The sequence below is a fragment of the Phoenix dactylifera genome, chromosome 14 (genome assembly GCF_009389715.1).
Source record: "Phoenix dactylifera cultivar Barhee BC4 chromosome 14, palm_55x_up_171113_PBpolish2nd_filt_p, whole genome shotgun sequence".
Lineage (NCBI taxonomy): Eukaryota > Viridiplantae > Streptophyta > Magnoliopsida > Arecales > Arecaceae > Phoenix > Phoenix dactylifera.
In genome coordinates this window covers 936,147-949,414 of record NC_052405.1, presented here as the reverse complement: position 1 = coordinate 949,414, position 13,268 = coordinate 936,147, and the positions used below count along the sequence as shown (strand labels likewise).

The 13,268-nt window shown below is 40.5% G+C and overlaps 2 protein-coding genes and 1 non-coding gene across 3 annotated transcripts; all 3 read left to right on the top strand.

Moving 5' to 3' along the window:
- Positions 1-1,787: 1,787 nt before the first annotated feature.
- On the top strand, positions 1,788-6,205 carry LOC103701248 (probable serine/threonine-protein kinase At1g01540). The gene is made up of 7 exons (XM_039133234.1): positions 1,788-3,357; positions 3,588-3,692; positions 3,832-3,954; positions 4,048-4,218; positions 4,319-4,448; positions 4,525-4,734; positions 5,664-6,205. Exons 1-7 carry the CDS (start codon positions 2,747-2,749, stop codon positions 5,826-5,828), a joined length of 1,515 nt encoding a protein of 504 aa, XP_038989162.1. The 5' UTR covers positions 1,788-2,746; the 3' UTR covers positions 5,829-6,205.
- A 2,704-nt stretch (positions 6,206-8,909) lies between these two features.
- Positions 8,910-12,980, top strand: LOC103701249 (40S ribosomal protein S10-1-like). The gene is made up of 5 exons (XM_008783246.4): positions 8,910-9,151; positions 9,248-9,296; positions 9,389-9,671; positions 9,786-9,921; positions 12,644-12,980. Exons 1-5 carry the CDS (start codon positions 9,149-9,151, stop codon positions 12,716-12,718), a joined length of 546 nt encoding a protein of 181 aa, XP_008781468.1. The 5' UTR covers positions 8,910-9,148; the 3' UTR covers positions 12,719-12,980.
- LOC113462356 lies at positions 10,561-10,654 on the top strand. Its single transcript, XR_003384556.1, has one exon. It is a non-coding gene; the product is annotated as a small nucleolar RNA Z161/Z228 (small nucleolar RNA).
- Positions 12,981-13,268: the final 288 nt, after the last annotated feature.

The following is a 13,268-nucleotide window of genomic DNA, read 5'->3' as shown; positions in this document are numbered from 1 at the left end:
GCAAAACATTTCTTTCAATATCTTATTACTGCCTAAAGATGAACCATTTTGTTGCCTAGCCCAGAAAATCTCCAAATTCTTGTGAACCCCTGCATTCATGTTGGAAGGAAAATATGGTGAATAACCGGGACCTTTCTGTTTCCATGCTTGTTAATTTCAATTGTAAGAAATCTAAAGCTACATGATTAGAATATTGCTATGTAATGTTAAAGCCTGATATACAGTATTGACATGTGAGGTTAAAGCCCAAATACATTATTGACCAATCCTCTAGTAGCTCAAGTTTTTGTAATTTAGTAGTATCAGAATTACAGGTCAAGCATTCAAAATCTCTTCCAACTTGATTATTCTTTAATTTGCCCATTTGTCGTCCTGCACGGTTTTATGTCTACGATCGTCTCCATTGTTAACATCAGATTGATTCAGTCGCAGAAGCTTGATCAATCACAGCTTCTTTGCGGAGCCCTATTAGATACCAAGCCTCTTGTCATTCGGAGCTTTATATCATTGAATTTTGATCTGGATATTAAAGCTAAAGACTGACCAACTTTTAATTCCTGTTTACAGAAAATTATTATAGCAATGGAACTTATGCTGAGCTATGGCTGTGCCTGAAGACATTTTTTTTTTGTTCAGTGTCAGCCCTTTAATCAAGCAATCACCAACCCAGAGTGGAAGAGGTCTTCACATATTCCTTGATAAGGACCCGGAAAGAAATCCACTTAAAATAGGCACTAAATATAAGATCGTATATGTCTCGGTCCCACCATTTTGTGCATAAAATACTAATCTATTTGGACTATTTGCTAGTCCGGATCTTTAATGGTGGGTCGCCTTTCACCATTAAGAAGGTCAGAAGCTGGCGAGCCTTCTTGACTTTCTTGGGAACGGAGAGATTAGAAGAAATTGCTTCCAGAGTTACAATTACTCTGGTGGAGGACTCCACACCATATAATCTGTGCAAGCAATGGAGAGGAGAGGCACAGATAGGTACGTTCCAACAGATTCCTTCTGTTTAAATTACAGCAGCAATTTAATATCTAGAGTGTTTGGTCCATGGATTGGATGGTTGAGATCAGGTAGGTAATGAGCTCGCACCTAATATCTTGTTTGATTTGGGCCAAAAAATTCTTATCTTTCACATTGTCAGGCCTCTTTATTGGTCTAGAAGCCACCAGGGTGATGAGGGCACATTGTACGAAATCTATGTACATTTTTTGTTTTTGGGGTAATAATGAAGGCACATCCTTATCAAATACTTAATTTCCTTTGCCTGTCGCACTCTTTTGATTCTTTAGACTTCTAAATTCTGAGTATTGAGAGACAAAAGAGATGGTGAGGGGTTCACATTGGATCCTTCCAGGATATTTATAATGAATAATGACCTCATTGTTTGAAATGCCATTAGGGGGTTTTCTACCGCTTGCTACAAAATTACGCAACTCCCGCTCTGTTCTCTAATATAGGCAGGTTGGATCCAACGTTTCTAGTATTAATTGTTTACATTTTCTGTTTTTTTCCCCCCTCCTCCCTTTAAAGGAGAAAGTCCCTATCACTAGTTTGGTGGCACAAGAAAAATAACAGCAATTTGTGATCGAGTTAGCGGCTTAGATGTGGAGGTTACAGGATATCTATCCGGACAGGATGTACAGAGAAATATTATAGATATAAAATATTTAATTTGACTATTTTATATTGCCATAAAGAATGGCATGGCATGCTATTATTTAAAAAGCAGGGGCTATCAACTTGACAGATATAGCTAACATATTTTCCTCCCTTTTTCTTTTTTATAGATATACGTGCTTTTTATGTACGTCCACATTCTAATTCTATATTTTATTTTGAGGATGTGAGTACCTGTGGGCTACCGAAAAGCATTAAAGACTTTCCATGACTCCAAGGCTCCAAAAGATCCAAAACTGCTGCACTGCGTTACAATCTAAAACTAGCTTGCTGATTATATGACTAAATTAATATTGTGGAGTGAATACTTGCAATTATTCCCGCAGTCCCATCATGACAGCTGCAACCACCTCTAATTATTCCATCTCTCGTATTCTCCGTTTCCCTCCCCAGTCTTCGGTCCACTGGGCCTAAACCTTTCTCCAGCCTCCCGTCCTCTTTTCTTTTGTACAACTCTCTAGCCTCCGTTAGCTTCTTCTGTGGCCCACCTGTTTCTCTAGTTGGATGCTTAAAGCTCTGCCATCCTGCCACCTGTTTCTCTTTCTCCATGCATCTCACTCCCCATCTCACTCCGCTTCATCAGCTTCGCAGACACTCGTTTATGGGTCCGAAACGTTCCGAAGAAGATAAATGAGACTGATTTTTATTATTATTATTTCGAAAATAGCCTTAATTTTTATTTCGACTACTTTTTGCGGACATCCAGGTGACGGTGCTTTGTAAGCTGTTCCATTTTTAGGTCTGTTTAGCACTGTCGGCTTAGCATCGCTCTTTACCAAACGAATCACCCCTCTCTCACTCGATCACGTCAAATCTCATTACCACCATCTCCTCACTCTCAAAAATCCTGTTTTTACGCAATCAAATCCCCTTCCGCCCCTGCGTTCCTCTCCAAAATCCAATTTTTAAGCAAACAAATCCTGTTTCCACCCCTGCATTGCTCTCCAAGATCCAATCTTTCATCGCATTCTTTCCAACCTCCGACCTTTATCACAGGGCCCAGTTTTCATCCCTCCTTCTCCACTATTGCATTAAGAAGGAGGAGGAGGAGGAGGAGGGGATGTTGGACTCTGATCTCTCCAAGCCCACGGCCATCTTTGGCCTCCGCCTGTGGGTGGTGGTGGGCATCTGCGTCGGCGCCGCCTTCGTCTTGTTCCTCTTCTTCCTCTCCCTCTGGTACGCCTCCAAGCGCAGGACGACCCCGACTATCCCAAACTTCTCCAAAGAAATCCAAGAAGTCCGCGCCGACCGCCCTTCCCGCCACTCCGACCCCAAGTCCTTCGCTCAATTCCTTCGAAACCCCCCCTCCGATTCCCAGCCCCCTGTTCGCCTCCCTGTCAAGCGGCAGCCGGAGGAGGAGACGCCAATCGGGCTCCAGAAGATCCGTGTGGAAACCGGCAAGGACCACCGGATCACCTTCCCGGAGCGGGGGAGCGGTGGCGGGTCGTCGCATGGGAGCGGCGAGAGCCGGGCGGTGGAGCAGGCCTCGCCGGCCGTCCCCGAGGTCTCTCACTTGGGGTGGGGGCACTGGTACACTCTCAGGGAGCTCGAGGTGGCGACCAATATGTTTGCTGATGAGAATGTCATCGGAGAAGGCGGGTACGGGATTGTGTATCATGGCGTTTTGGAAGACAACACTCACATTGCTGTCAAGAACTTGCTCAACAACAGGTAGCATCTGCCCAAGTTGGCAGCTTTTTACCATTTTTGCAGCAAAGTTATCATTTTGGTTTGAAATTATGGTACTTGCATGAGAATGCGATGTTTGAATTGTATGAGAGTATAACCTGGTCTCGGAGTTTTAGAATTGCAGACAGGTTGTTGTAGGTGTATAATGGATTTGAATACGACTATCCAATTTTTATACGATTGCCATTTGATTAATGGTGTTGGGTTTTCAGAGGTCAAGCTGAGAAGGAATTTAAGGTAGAAGTGGAAGCAATTGGACGCGTTCGGCACAAGAATCTAGTGAGATTACTTGGATATTGTGCAGAAGGTGCTCATAGGTACTAAATTTTACTGTCTTTTTTTTCTTATCATCTCATATGAGCACAGCCAGTGCTGTAATTATGGTGGATCAGGATATGTGGCAGTGTTGTTAGGAATGCTTGTATCTTCTAATAATCCAATTTTGGGGGGTTTCAGGATGCTCGTATATGAGTATGTGGATAATGGCAACTTGGAGCAGTGGCTTCATGGGGATGTTGGACCCGTTAGCCCTTTGACATGGAAGATTCGGCTGAACATAATACTTGGAACAGCAAAAGGGTATGGCTGAATGTTATTATTGCCAACACTTACTCAGTTTCAGTGTATTCCATTCTTTCTCCATTTCTTGAAAGCTGGCTTATGGAAATGTAGGTTACTTTACTTACATGAGGGTCTCGAACCAAAGGTAGTTCACCGTGATATTAAATCAAGCAATATATTGCTTGATAGGCAGTGGAATTCGAAACTTTCAGATTTTGGCCTCGCTAAGCTCCTGGGCTCGGAGAGTAGCTATGTCACAACTCGCGTGATGGGAACATTCGGGTTGGTTTGAATCTAATTACTATTTTTTAGTGCACTTTCGTTATAATTAAACTAGGTCGTAAGAGAAAATTAATGATTTCCTGTTCCTGCCTGGTGATAGTTATGTGGCTCCTGAATATGCCGGCACTGGTATGTTGAACGAGACGAGTGATATTTATAGTTTTGGGATTCTTATTATGGAAATAATATCTGGTCGGAAGCCGGTTGACTACAGTAGGCCTCCAGGAGAGGTTAGTATTGAATGTTTCTGCTAATTGCGAAAGATCTTGATTTGATGCTCATCAAGTTGACAATGGAGTTTTTCAGGTTAATCTGGTAGAGTGGCTAAAGGCACTGGTCAGCAACCGCAATTCTGAGGGACTTTTGGATCCGAAGATGCTCGAGAAACCTTCTTCAAGGGCATTGAAACGGGCACTCTTGGTAGCACTGCGCTGCGTGGATCCTGATTCACAAAAGAGGCCGAGGATGGGCCAGGTGATACATATGCTTGAAGCTGATGATTTCCCATATCGAGATGTAAGTCAAGATCGCATCTCTATTAAACCAGTGGAGCTAATCTCTTGGTCTTTTTCGATGATATCAAGTACTTTTTTGGTCAAGCTGTCCACAATTTCTGCATGCCGCTCTTTACCTGCTCAGAATTGAATTCTACAAATCTATATCTCTCTATCATTTACTCACGCTACTTTAGCTTTCCTATTTTATATGGACTCTACTATGAACATTATCCGCATTATAAGTGGTCTGCATCAACATTTCTGGATCTTAAATCTGAATTTGGAGCACCTAAATACATCTTAATATCCATCTTTATACTACTAGTTTCATAGATGTTTGAAATAAGAGCACTAAAGTACTTATTGCATATTGATCGTGATGCCTCTTATGCCTTCGTTGTAAGTGGAAAATTTGAAACTGCGCATCAGTCAGGAAGGCATTTCTGGTTTCATTTTTCTCTGATGTTGTACTGGTGAAATATCAGTTTTTAAATCTGCAATACCTGCATCCTCAAAAAAGAACGAACTGAATTCTGCCGGCGTTGTCTTCACAATGAAAAAAGGGCTGATGCTGTGCGAGTTTTTTCCCCCTCTCCTATCTGTTTACATGACACCATTTGAATATGTTGTCATCAATTTCTGCCTTCAGCCTCTAGTTTCTATTTTTCTCTCTTAGTGACGCCCGATTTCATATACATCTATTATGAAATTACATCCATAAAGACTTTCATTCCGAAATTGCAATATTAACTACTTCATATTCTGTTGGCTTTTGCCCTTGGTTATTGTAGAATTAGAATAACAGCATGTTGCTGAAGTCTTTCTTCTGGCCTCCATACCTTGTGCCCAGATTGACATAGTCGACTGGCTATAACTGAACTGCGTTGGCTCCATTTCTTGTAAGATCTTAACTGATTGGTGTCCAATTTGTCGTATGGTCTATTCCAGGACCATCGAGCTGGACGAGATCCGGGGCAAACTTGCCATGACTCTCCACAGGCAAAAGCAAGAATATTAGAAAAGCCAGAGATGGAAAGAAGCGATGGCAGTTGCAGCGAGAATAGCAACATGTCGAGCAGCCTGCTAGGTGGAGAGAGCAAGAGGAATAACTAAGCATCAACATTCAGTTGGATTATCTATCCAAGGTCTAGTATGCTCCATTGACTCAGATTAATCATGCAATTAAATTATTAAACCTCGTCCTGTTGTCTGTAAATGCAGTTCCAGCTTAGTGTACATGCTTGAAGTCCTATAAAGTTTTGTGCACTATTCATTCTGCTGTCTTTTATAATTTGATTTATATGTCTCAACTAAAGTTGGGTAGGTGGTACAGGGATGCCAAGGGAGGACTGTTTACTTATTGTGTGGCCTATTTCCTATGGGCTTTTTTTAAAGGGTAAATTTTATATATGTAATGTTTGTTCTATGTTTGACCATCAGTTTTGTTAAATTACACCGAGAAAGTAATGCTAAATCTGATGTTTTATTAAGGCATCTTTAGTTCTGGAGGTCCAACTCTGGGAATATTCGATCCGGAAAAGTAAAGATGCTTGCGCTCTCCAATATGACTATGGTTCCAGACCTTGATCTGATGATTATAGAATACAGCCATATGAGGAGGCTCAGTAAAATTATCTCCTGCTCCTTTTTATTTCAATTCCGAAACCTTGGAAAACTATCAAAAAAAATTTCACTGCTGAAAGAAAGAAAGAACAAAAGGGTTAGCTATACCACAATGACTTGGCAATCATTCATGAAGCTCTGAGGTTGTGAAATCTAACCTAGCTTGCCCATCATCACCTTGCAAGAAATTTTTAGGTTGTTTTCGAAGACATGCATGAGTTAATTGCGCTGACCATGCGTGGTTGAGATTTAGAAACTAGGTTGCTAAAAACCAAGCGACAATCCAAGGAATGAAGCATGACAACCACTAGAATGCATTGCAAACACTGGAACTTTCAAATCACCAAGAGGAAGGAGTTTAAACTTTGGATGCTACAGACCGCTTCCTATCTATACTTTAGCATGGTGAGGTGGGCAGCCACTGAGCCTTGTCAGTGGAGTAGGAGTCAGAGCTGGTAGCTACTGGAGGGATTGCTGCCAGCTGAGAACACTGCATTATTATATGGAGGGGCCTGGGCCAATCCATTGCTGATGAAGGATGGTAAGGAGAGCAAGTGGAGAGCGCTGTTCTCTTTCTTTTCTTGTTTACTTTTTTTTTCTCTGGTTCAGACACAGGAGGCTGCAGCCTGCAAACAATAGCACGGCAGCACAGAGAGAAACATGATCAGCTTTTCTTTTTTGGAAGCCTGCCTTCGATGAGTGGAGGTAGTGGATGCAGATGGGCCACCTCTCTCTCCCCCCAACCCCTGCGAATTATGCTGGGAAATTTTAAGAGATTTGTTTGTGAATCACGTATGGATTCTTCTGTGCATTCATGACAGAGTCATGGCATTTTGTTGAGCATACCTTTCGTTGCAGAACCTCACTGCTGGACGAAGGACTGGAGATACTCCGGCTGAGATCCTCCTAAAAGGAACTCGCATGGCAGCAACCTCAAAATGTCGCATTGGCATTGAGCCAGGGAGGTTGTGTTGTGTGCTTGAGCTGTGAAATCTGGATGCTCATTTCTTACTGTACCAAGTTCCATGGAGAAATCTCAGCATGCCGTACAAATTCGAAGCTAGTCAAAGTAATTTCGTAGGGTTGTAGATGGGCTTCGACGAGGTTGTTGGGCCGGTCTTACTGTAAAATTTGGAAAACCTCGACCAAGGTCTGGCCCACCCTATTCACAAAATAGGTCCAAAAGAACCTCCTGCTTATTGCTTTCAAACTATTCTCTGTCGTGACCTTGGCATTGGCCGGTCTTAACGCCTCTTTCACTTCCAAGAGAATTTACACCCTGCACTATGTGCACCATCCCAATATTCTTGCTTTTTTTCTATGGACCTCGTTCATCATACGCTTGTCTTGGCGAAGACAAGCTGATTGACATGGTGCACGGCCACGTTGGGGCACATAGTTTAGGGCATAATTTGCCGGCTTCCAAACAAACCATCAAGCTTCCAGACTTGAGTAGTGGTATCGCTTAAAATTTCGACCCAGTTAGAGATTCTCTAAGTACAAATTCTAGGTTCATGAGTAGAAATACCGAACTGATTGGGTAGGATTGCCTCTTCTCTCACCACCATGATAGCAAGATCTACGAGCAATGAGTTGGTGACAACTGATTGTAGTTATAATTCCTCCTAGTTTCTTTTTATTATTTATATTTTTAATTGCTTCAGGCTCTACTCCCATCTTCTCATTGAAATGTTTCATCGTAGTTGTTATTACCAATACTCAGTCCGACTTAAGCATCGGAGAATCTGGTTGAAGCCAAATCCGATGAGCTTTTCTCTTCTTTCTATGTATAGATCAGTATATTTTCATGGCAGATCAACGCTTCATCTTCTACCACAATAGTTCAATTAGCGCCCTCCTTGTCTCTAGATCATCCGATCGGATTTTAGTGACAAAAATAGTAAATCCAACTGTCGTTGTGTAAACTCTGATAAGAACAAACAAATTTTATTGAAAGTAGATGTTATCTAAACTTACTTTTGAAGTTGGTTCGGTCCCAATAATGCGTATCAATGAGCCGTGTTTGGTCCCAAAAAAAACATAATGACCAACCCTATGAACTATGGCTTACACACTTCTTTACTTGACAACCATAATTTCTAGGTTCGATTTTTGGATAGTGCACTTCTTAAAATCGAAATGTGTAATTGTATGCAAGTGGATCTCCCTAGCTCCCTCCCCTGCTCTCTATCTCTATTTCTCCCACGCACCAAAAAAAGAAGGAAAGAAAGATTCAAGCCCCCACTCCAATCAACTTAGCAACTCGTCTTGTTTTTCTCATATTTATTGCAATTCAAGTGGAAAAGAAGTAGAGAGCCATATGCTGCTAAGTTGGCCTAGGACATGATCTATACCACTCTAGCTTGACAATATTACAAGCATTATTAATTTTGCAAGCAGCAGCAGCATCACCATATTGTCTTCGTCTTTTTAATCCAATAATTATTTCTAGTGTATCGCACGAGTATTATGTAACTATGTTTATTGATGTCCGAGCCCAAAATTAGATATACCAACGGGCCATGTATCTGGACTTAGGCCCAAACCTGTTGAAGCCCAGCACATAAAAGTGACAAATAAGCCTAATAGACGAAGCCGTGCGATCAGTGGGGTCCTCTTAAATTGAGAACATCCATCATAAACTCCTAACCGTCCGATTGACCGTGATCAACTCTCCAGTGTACTTCCCAATCCCAGCTTATATAACCCCTGCCACTCGAGCGCTAGGGTTTTCTCCAGCCCCACCTTTCACCTCCCCCGCGCTCGAGCTCTCCTCTGCGGCGGATCACCCTTCCTCCAAATCCGTCACCATGGTAAGCAAATGAGGCTTTCTTTTTCTCTCGATTTCAATCAATTTCTTCTACCTTCGTCGTCTAATCCCCTTTCCCCAATCTCATTACCCCTATCAGATCATCTCCAAGAAGAATCGCCATGAGATCTGCAAGTACCTCTTCCAAGGTGCGCTTTTTAGGTTAGGGTTACGGATTTTGGATCGTAAAGGATCGTTTTTGATTCGTTCTAATGGCATTTTTTTGGTTGGGGGAGATCAGAGGGAGTTTTGTACGCGAAGAAGGATTACAACCTCGCGAAGCACCCGGACATCGATGTGCCGAACCTCCAGGTGATAAAGCTGATGCAGAGCTTCAAGTCGAGGGAGTACGTGAGGGAGACGTTCGCCTGGCAGCACTACTACTGGTACCTCACCAACGACGGCATCGAGTACCTCCGCACATTCCTCAACCTCCCCTCCGAGATCGTCCCCGCCACTCTTAAGAAGTCCGCTAAGCCCCCATCCCGCCCCTTTGGCGCCGGCCCGCCCGGCGACCGCCCCAGGTGCTTACCCTCTCTCTTATCAAGAAACGTTCTTGGTCCATCTTGTGCTGCCTCTTTTGCTTTTATAGTTTGTGACTTCTTGATGATTGTGTTATAATGTGTGTCTTGGGACAGGGGGCCGCCTCGCTTCGAGGGTGATAGGCCGAGGTTTGGAGATAGGGACGGCTACCGTGGAGGCCCTCGTGGTGCTCCCGGTGATTTTGGCGGGGATAAGAGTGGTGCGCCTCCTGAATTCCAGCCATCGTTCAGGGTAAGTGCCTTCCACCTGTCATCTATTTGCAGAATTTCTTAATTGTATCGCATTGTTGCAAATACTTTTGGTTAAAAGGTATCGTATCTAATATATTTTTATGTACTCTTCGTTACATGACGAACTAACAGAATCGTTGCCATTACTGTTAAGGTTCTCATTAATAGTTTTCTTAATTCTATAATCAACTTTGTACTTACTAGCTGAAGTCCATTATCACTGCCATAAATTTTAAAATGATGTGCCTTTACCACTTCTGGTTACTCATCTGGAATAAAAGTGGTCTCATTTATCTCCAGCTCTGCACAATACTTTTACTTATTGACTTGCTCGGTGAACCTAAATTATATTGGTTCAAAGGCCAAAAGCCAGATCAAAAGATTGTAAAGATTATGTTTTAATTTGCATAGTTTTGTCCTAACTTCCAACTTCACTTTTACCTTGCCATTGATTTATGAGCTTTTCTACACCATGATGTTCGATTTTCTTTTAATGTTTTGCACGGCAAAATGCATGGACCTAGACCATGTGAATGGTTTTCACGTTGCCGTAGATTTATCATCTATATCTTGGTCTTTGAATTTTCTTTCTTTTCCTTAGTAATGATGCTCTTTAATGTTTTGTATTGCAAATATCTGGAGCTAGATGATGAGCATGGTTTATAAATATCTCACGATGGTCATCTGAGGCATTCTTGGTGCCTAGATTGATGCAAATCTGTTCTCTGATGGCTCTTATTGATCTTCAGATTTTATCTTACACCATGCATATCCGTACTTTAATGAACACTAAATAGAGAAGATTGTGTTTACATAAAAGTTGCTTGTTTTGGAAGCTATGCATAGTGCGGGTGCACACCTCCAAGTTAGTTCGTTTCTTCTGTATAGTCTGCACTAATATTCATATTAACTTATTAGCTTGAAGTCAATCCTTGACAAATTGTGTGGTAATATTTTAGGATCACTATTGGAGCTTAACAATTTGGTATGTGGCTAAGACTGTGGTGCTAGTTTTAAAATTTTCAACCTGTTATAGCTTGAAACTAGGCATAAAAGTGGCATTTGGTGATCCAAATGAGATCACCAAGGTGATCTTAGATCACTGGTGATCCTTATTCCTGCATAATCTGATCTTCGATGATTTGCGTTCGGTATGCTATATTCCAGTGATTAAACATTTTTAGGTATCCATGAGTAACCTATTTGGTATTTCATGGGAATCCAAGATCACTCACTATATAATTTCAAAGCTATTCTTGATATATTCCATAAAATATATTTATTAACTATATAAAATATTAATATATTAATTATTAATTTATTCTATAAAAATATATTTATTAGTCCTACAATTATTAATCCTATAAAGATATATTAACTGTTCTTATAGAATTAATATTTTTTATTTATACTTATAATATATTATTTTTAACACTAATAATTATTTTGAGTAGGAAAATAAATCAAATAGAAGTAATATATTAAATACTTTGATTATATAAACATAAACTACAATAATATATTTCTACTATAATTTACAATTGTCATTAAATAATTGTACGACAATAATATGATTAACAATATATTATAATATAACATATATCATAAATATAATATATGTGATATCAATATAATATATGTGATATCAATATAATAAAGTATCATATATAATATTGATATAATATATTAAATGTATATTGATATATATAATTTTTTTGCTGGACTAAGGGGTACTTTTGCTGGATTGAGGGGCACTTTTGTCCTCATCTTTCAACCCAATATCACTACTCTGGGGTGATCTTTAATTTTCGGCCTCAAGGATGGGTATCCTATTACTGGGTCGAGCAGTGATTTGAGGAATAAGGGTAATTTGCGATCAATGCCACGTAGGATCACCATGGTGCAACCAAATAGAGAGTTCTCATCATCTCCACCCACATCACCCTTGGTTGATCACTCCATATCAAACGCCCCCAAAGGATAAAAAAGAGAGTCAGTGGATGCAGTTAATAATATTTCATTTTTTGGTTTTCATATAAACCATTTCTTTGAAGTATTTTGTGTAATAAAAAGTAAATTTTATGCCCTTTGGATTCTTTATATGTAAATTCAACTGGGTCTCTTCGTTTTTAATAAATCTGCTTGTGATTTCTATAATGGATGTGTATGATTTGCCTGCTCTCTGAAGTATGCAAAGTAGTTACATCCGGATGGATGATTTGCCTGCTCTCTGAAGATTGGCCATGTCCATTTGACTAAAACTGCACCCTTGGTCTCCCACATGGAATTGTTTGCCACTCTTGGGTAGGTTTCTCTTTAGCCAAATATTGCAACTACCACTTAGCCACCAACCATTTTTACTATTTGATGCCCTCTTACTACTACTTGTCTTGGAGCTGATAATTTCTCTATTAATAAGAAACCATTTTTTTGTTCATTCTTTTAATTCTTAATTGATATTAAAGACATGCTAGAGATCTAATGTCTTCAATGATCCTGCAATATGGAGTTTTATTTCTTAATGTCCCATGGCAATGCAGCTAGCTCACTTTAATACAAGTTTGATCTTGTGCAATATCATGTGTATTTGCGGTGTCTGTGTTATTTCATATTGTTATTTAATGATTAATATCTAATCATTCAAATTTTTGAAAACTGATTGTACCTTCTTTGAGGCAAGTAGGTAATTTTTCTAATGGACTTCCATCCTTGAGATTCTACAGGGTACTGGTGGTAGGCCTGGCTTTGGCCGTGGTGGTGGTGGATTTGGGGCTGGTCCTGCATCCTCAATGGAGTAGTGCTAAGTTTCTGCCTTTTGTGCTGTCACTGCCTCATTACATGCTTGTAGCTCTTTTGAGAAATTTTGTAGTGGTGAAAGTTCTTTCTTTGGATGAAATTTCTTGATAAGAATGGTTTTTTTTTTTTTTTTTTTGTGTAGACTAGTGAATCTTGTTGGTTTCTTTTGGGATCATGTTGAACCGGCTTCTACCACTGAGAAAAATTTAGTCCTTTGAATGCAGAACTGTTGAATTTGGGCATAGTGAGATTGTTTTTCTTTCAGGATTGGCTAAGGTAGATTGTTAAAATTAATTGTAACTCTTGAATGCTTGTATGAGACAGGGGTTTTGTACCTTTCAATCAAGATACGCCGTACCGTCCGGTTCGGACTGGCATGGGATCGGTACTATAGGTACTATATCTGGTACAGGTGCGGGTGCCATACGGATATTCGGTATGCTAAAAAAATTTCGTACCATACCATAGCGATACTATGCTAGTGTGGCATTGGTATTGGAGTCATCTATCTAGATGGTAAGCTTGCTTGCAGGCTACTTACATGCGATGCTG

What these genes read in the sequence shown, in the direction of transcription:
- LOC103701248 (XM_039133234.1), top strand. Translation starts at nt 2,747, where the DNA reads ATGTTGGACTCTGATCTCTCCAAGCCCACGGCCATCTTTGGCCTCCGC. An exon ending in AAGAACTTGCTCAACAACAG is followed by an intron (nt 3,358 to 3,587) that starts GTAGCATCTGCC and finishes TTGGGTTTTCAG; the next exon opens with AGGTCAAGCTGAGAAGGAAT. An exon ending in ATGATTTCCCATATCGAGAT is followed by an intron (nt 4,735 to 5,663) that starts GTAAGTCAAGAT and finishes GGTCTATTCCAG; the next exon opens with GACCATCGAGCTGGACGAGA.
- LOC103701249 (XM_008783246.4), top strand. An exon ending in CTGCAAGTACCTCTTCCAAG is followed by an intron (nt 9,297 to 9,388) that starts GTGCGCTTTTTA and finishes GGGGGAGATCAG; the next exon opens with AGGGAGTTTTGTACGCGAAG. An exon ending in CCGCCCGGCGACCGCCCCAG is followed by an intron (nt 9,672 to 9,785) that starts GTGCTTACCCTC and finishes GTCTTGGGACAG; the next exon opens with GGGGCCGCCTCGCTTCGAGG.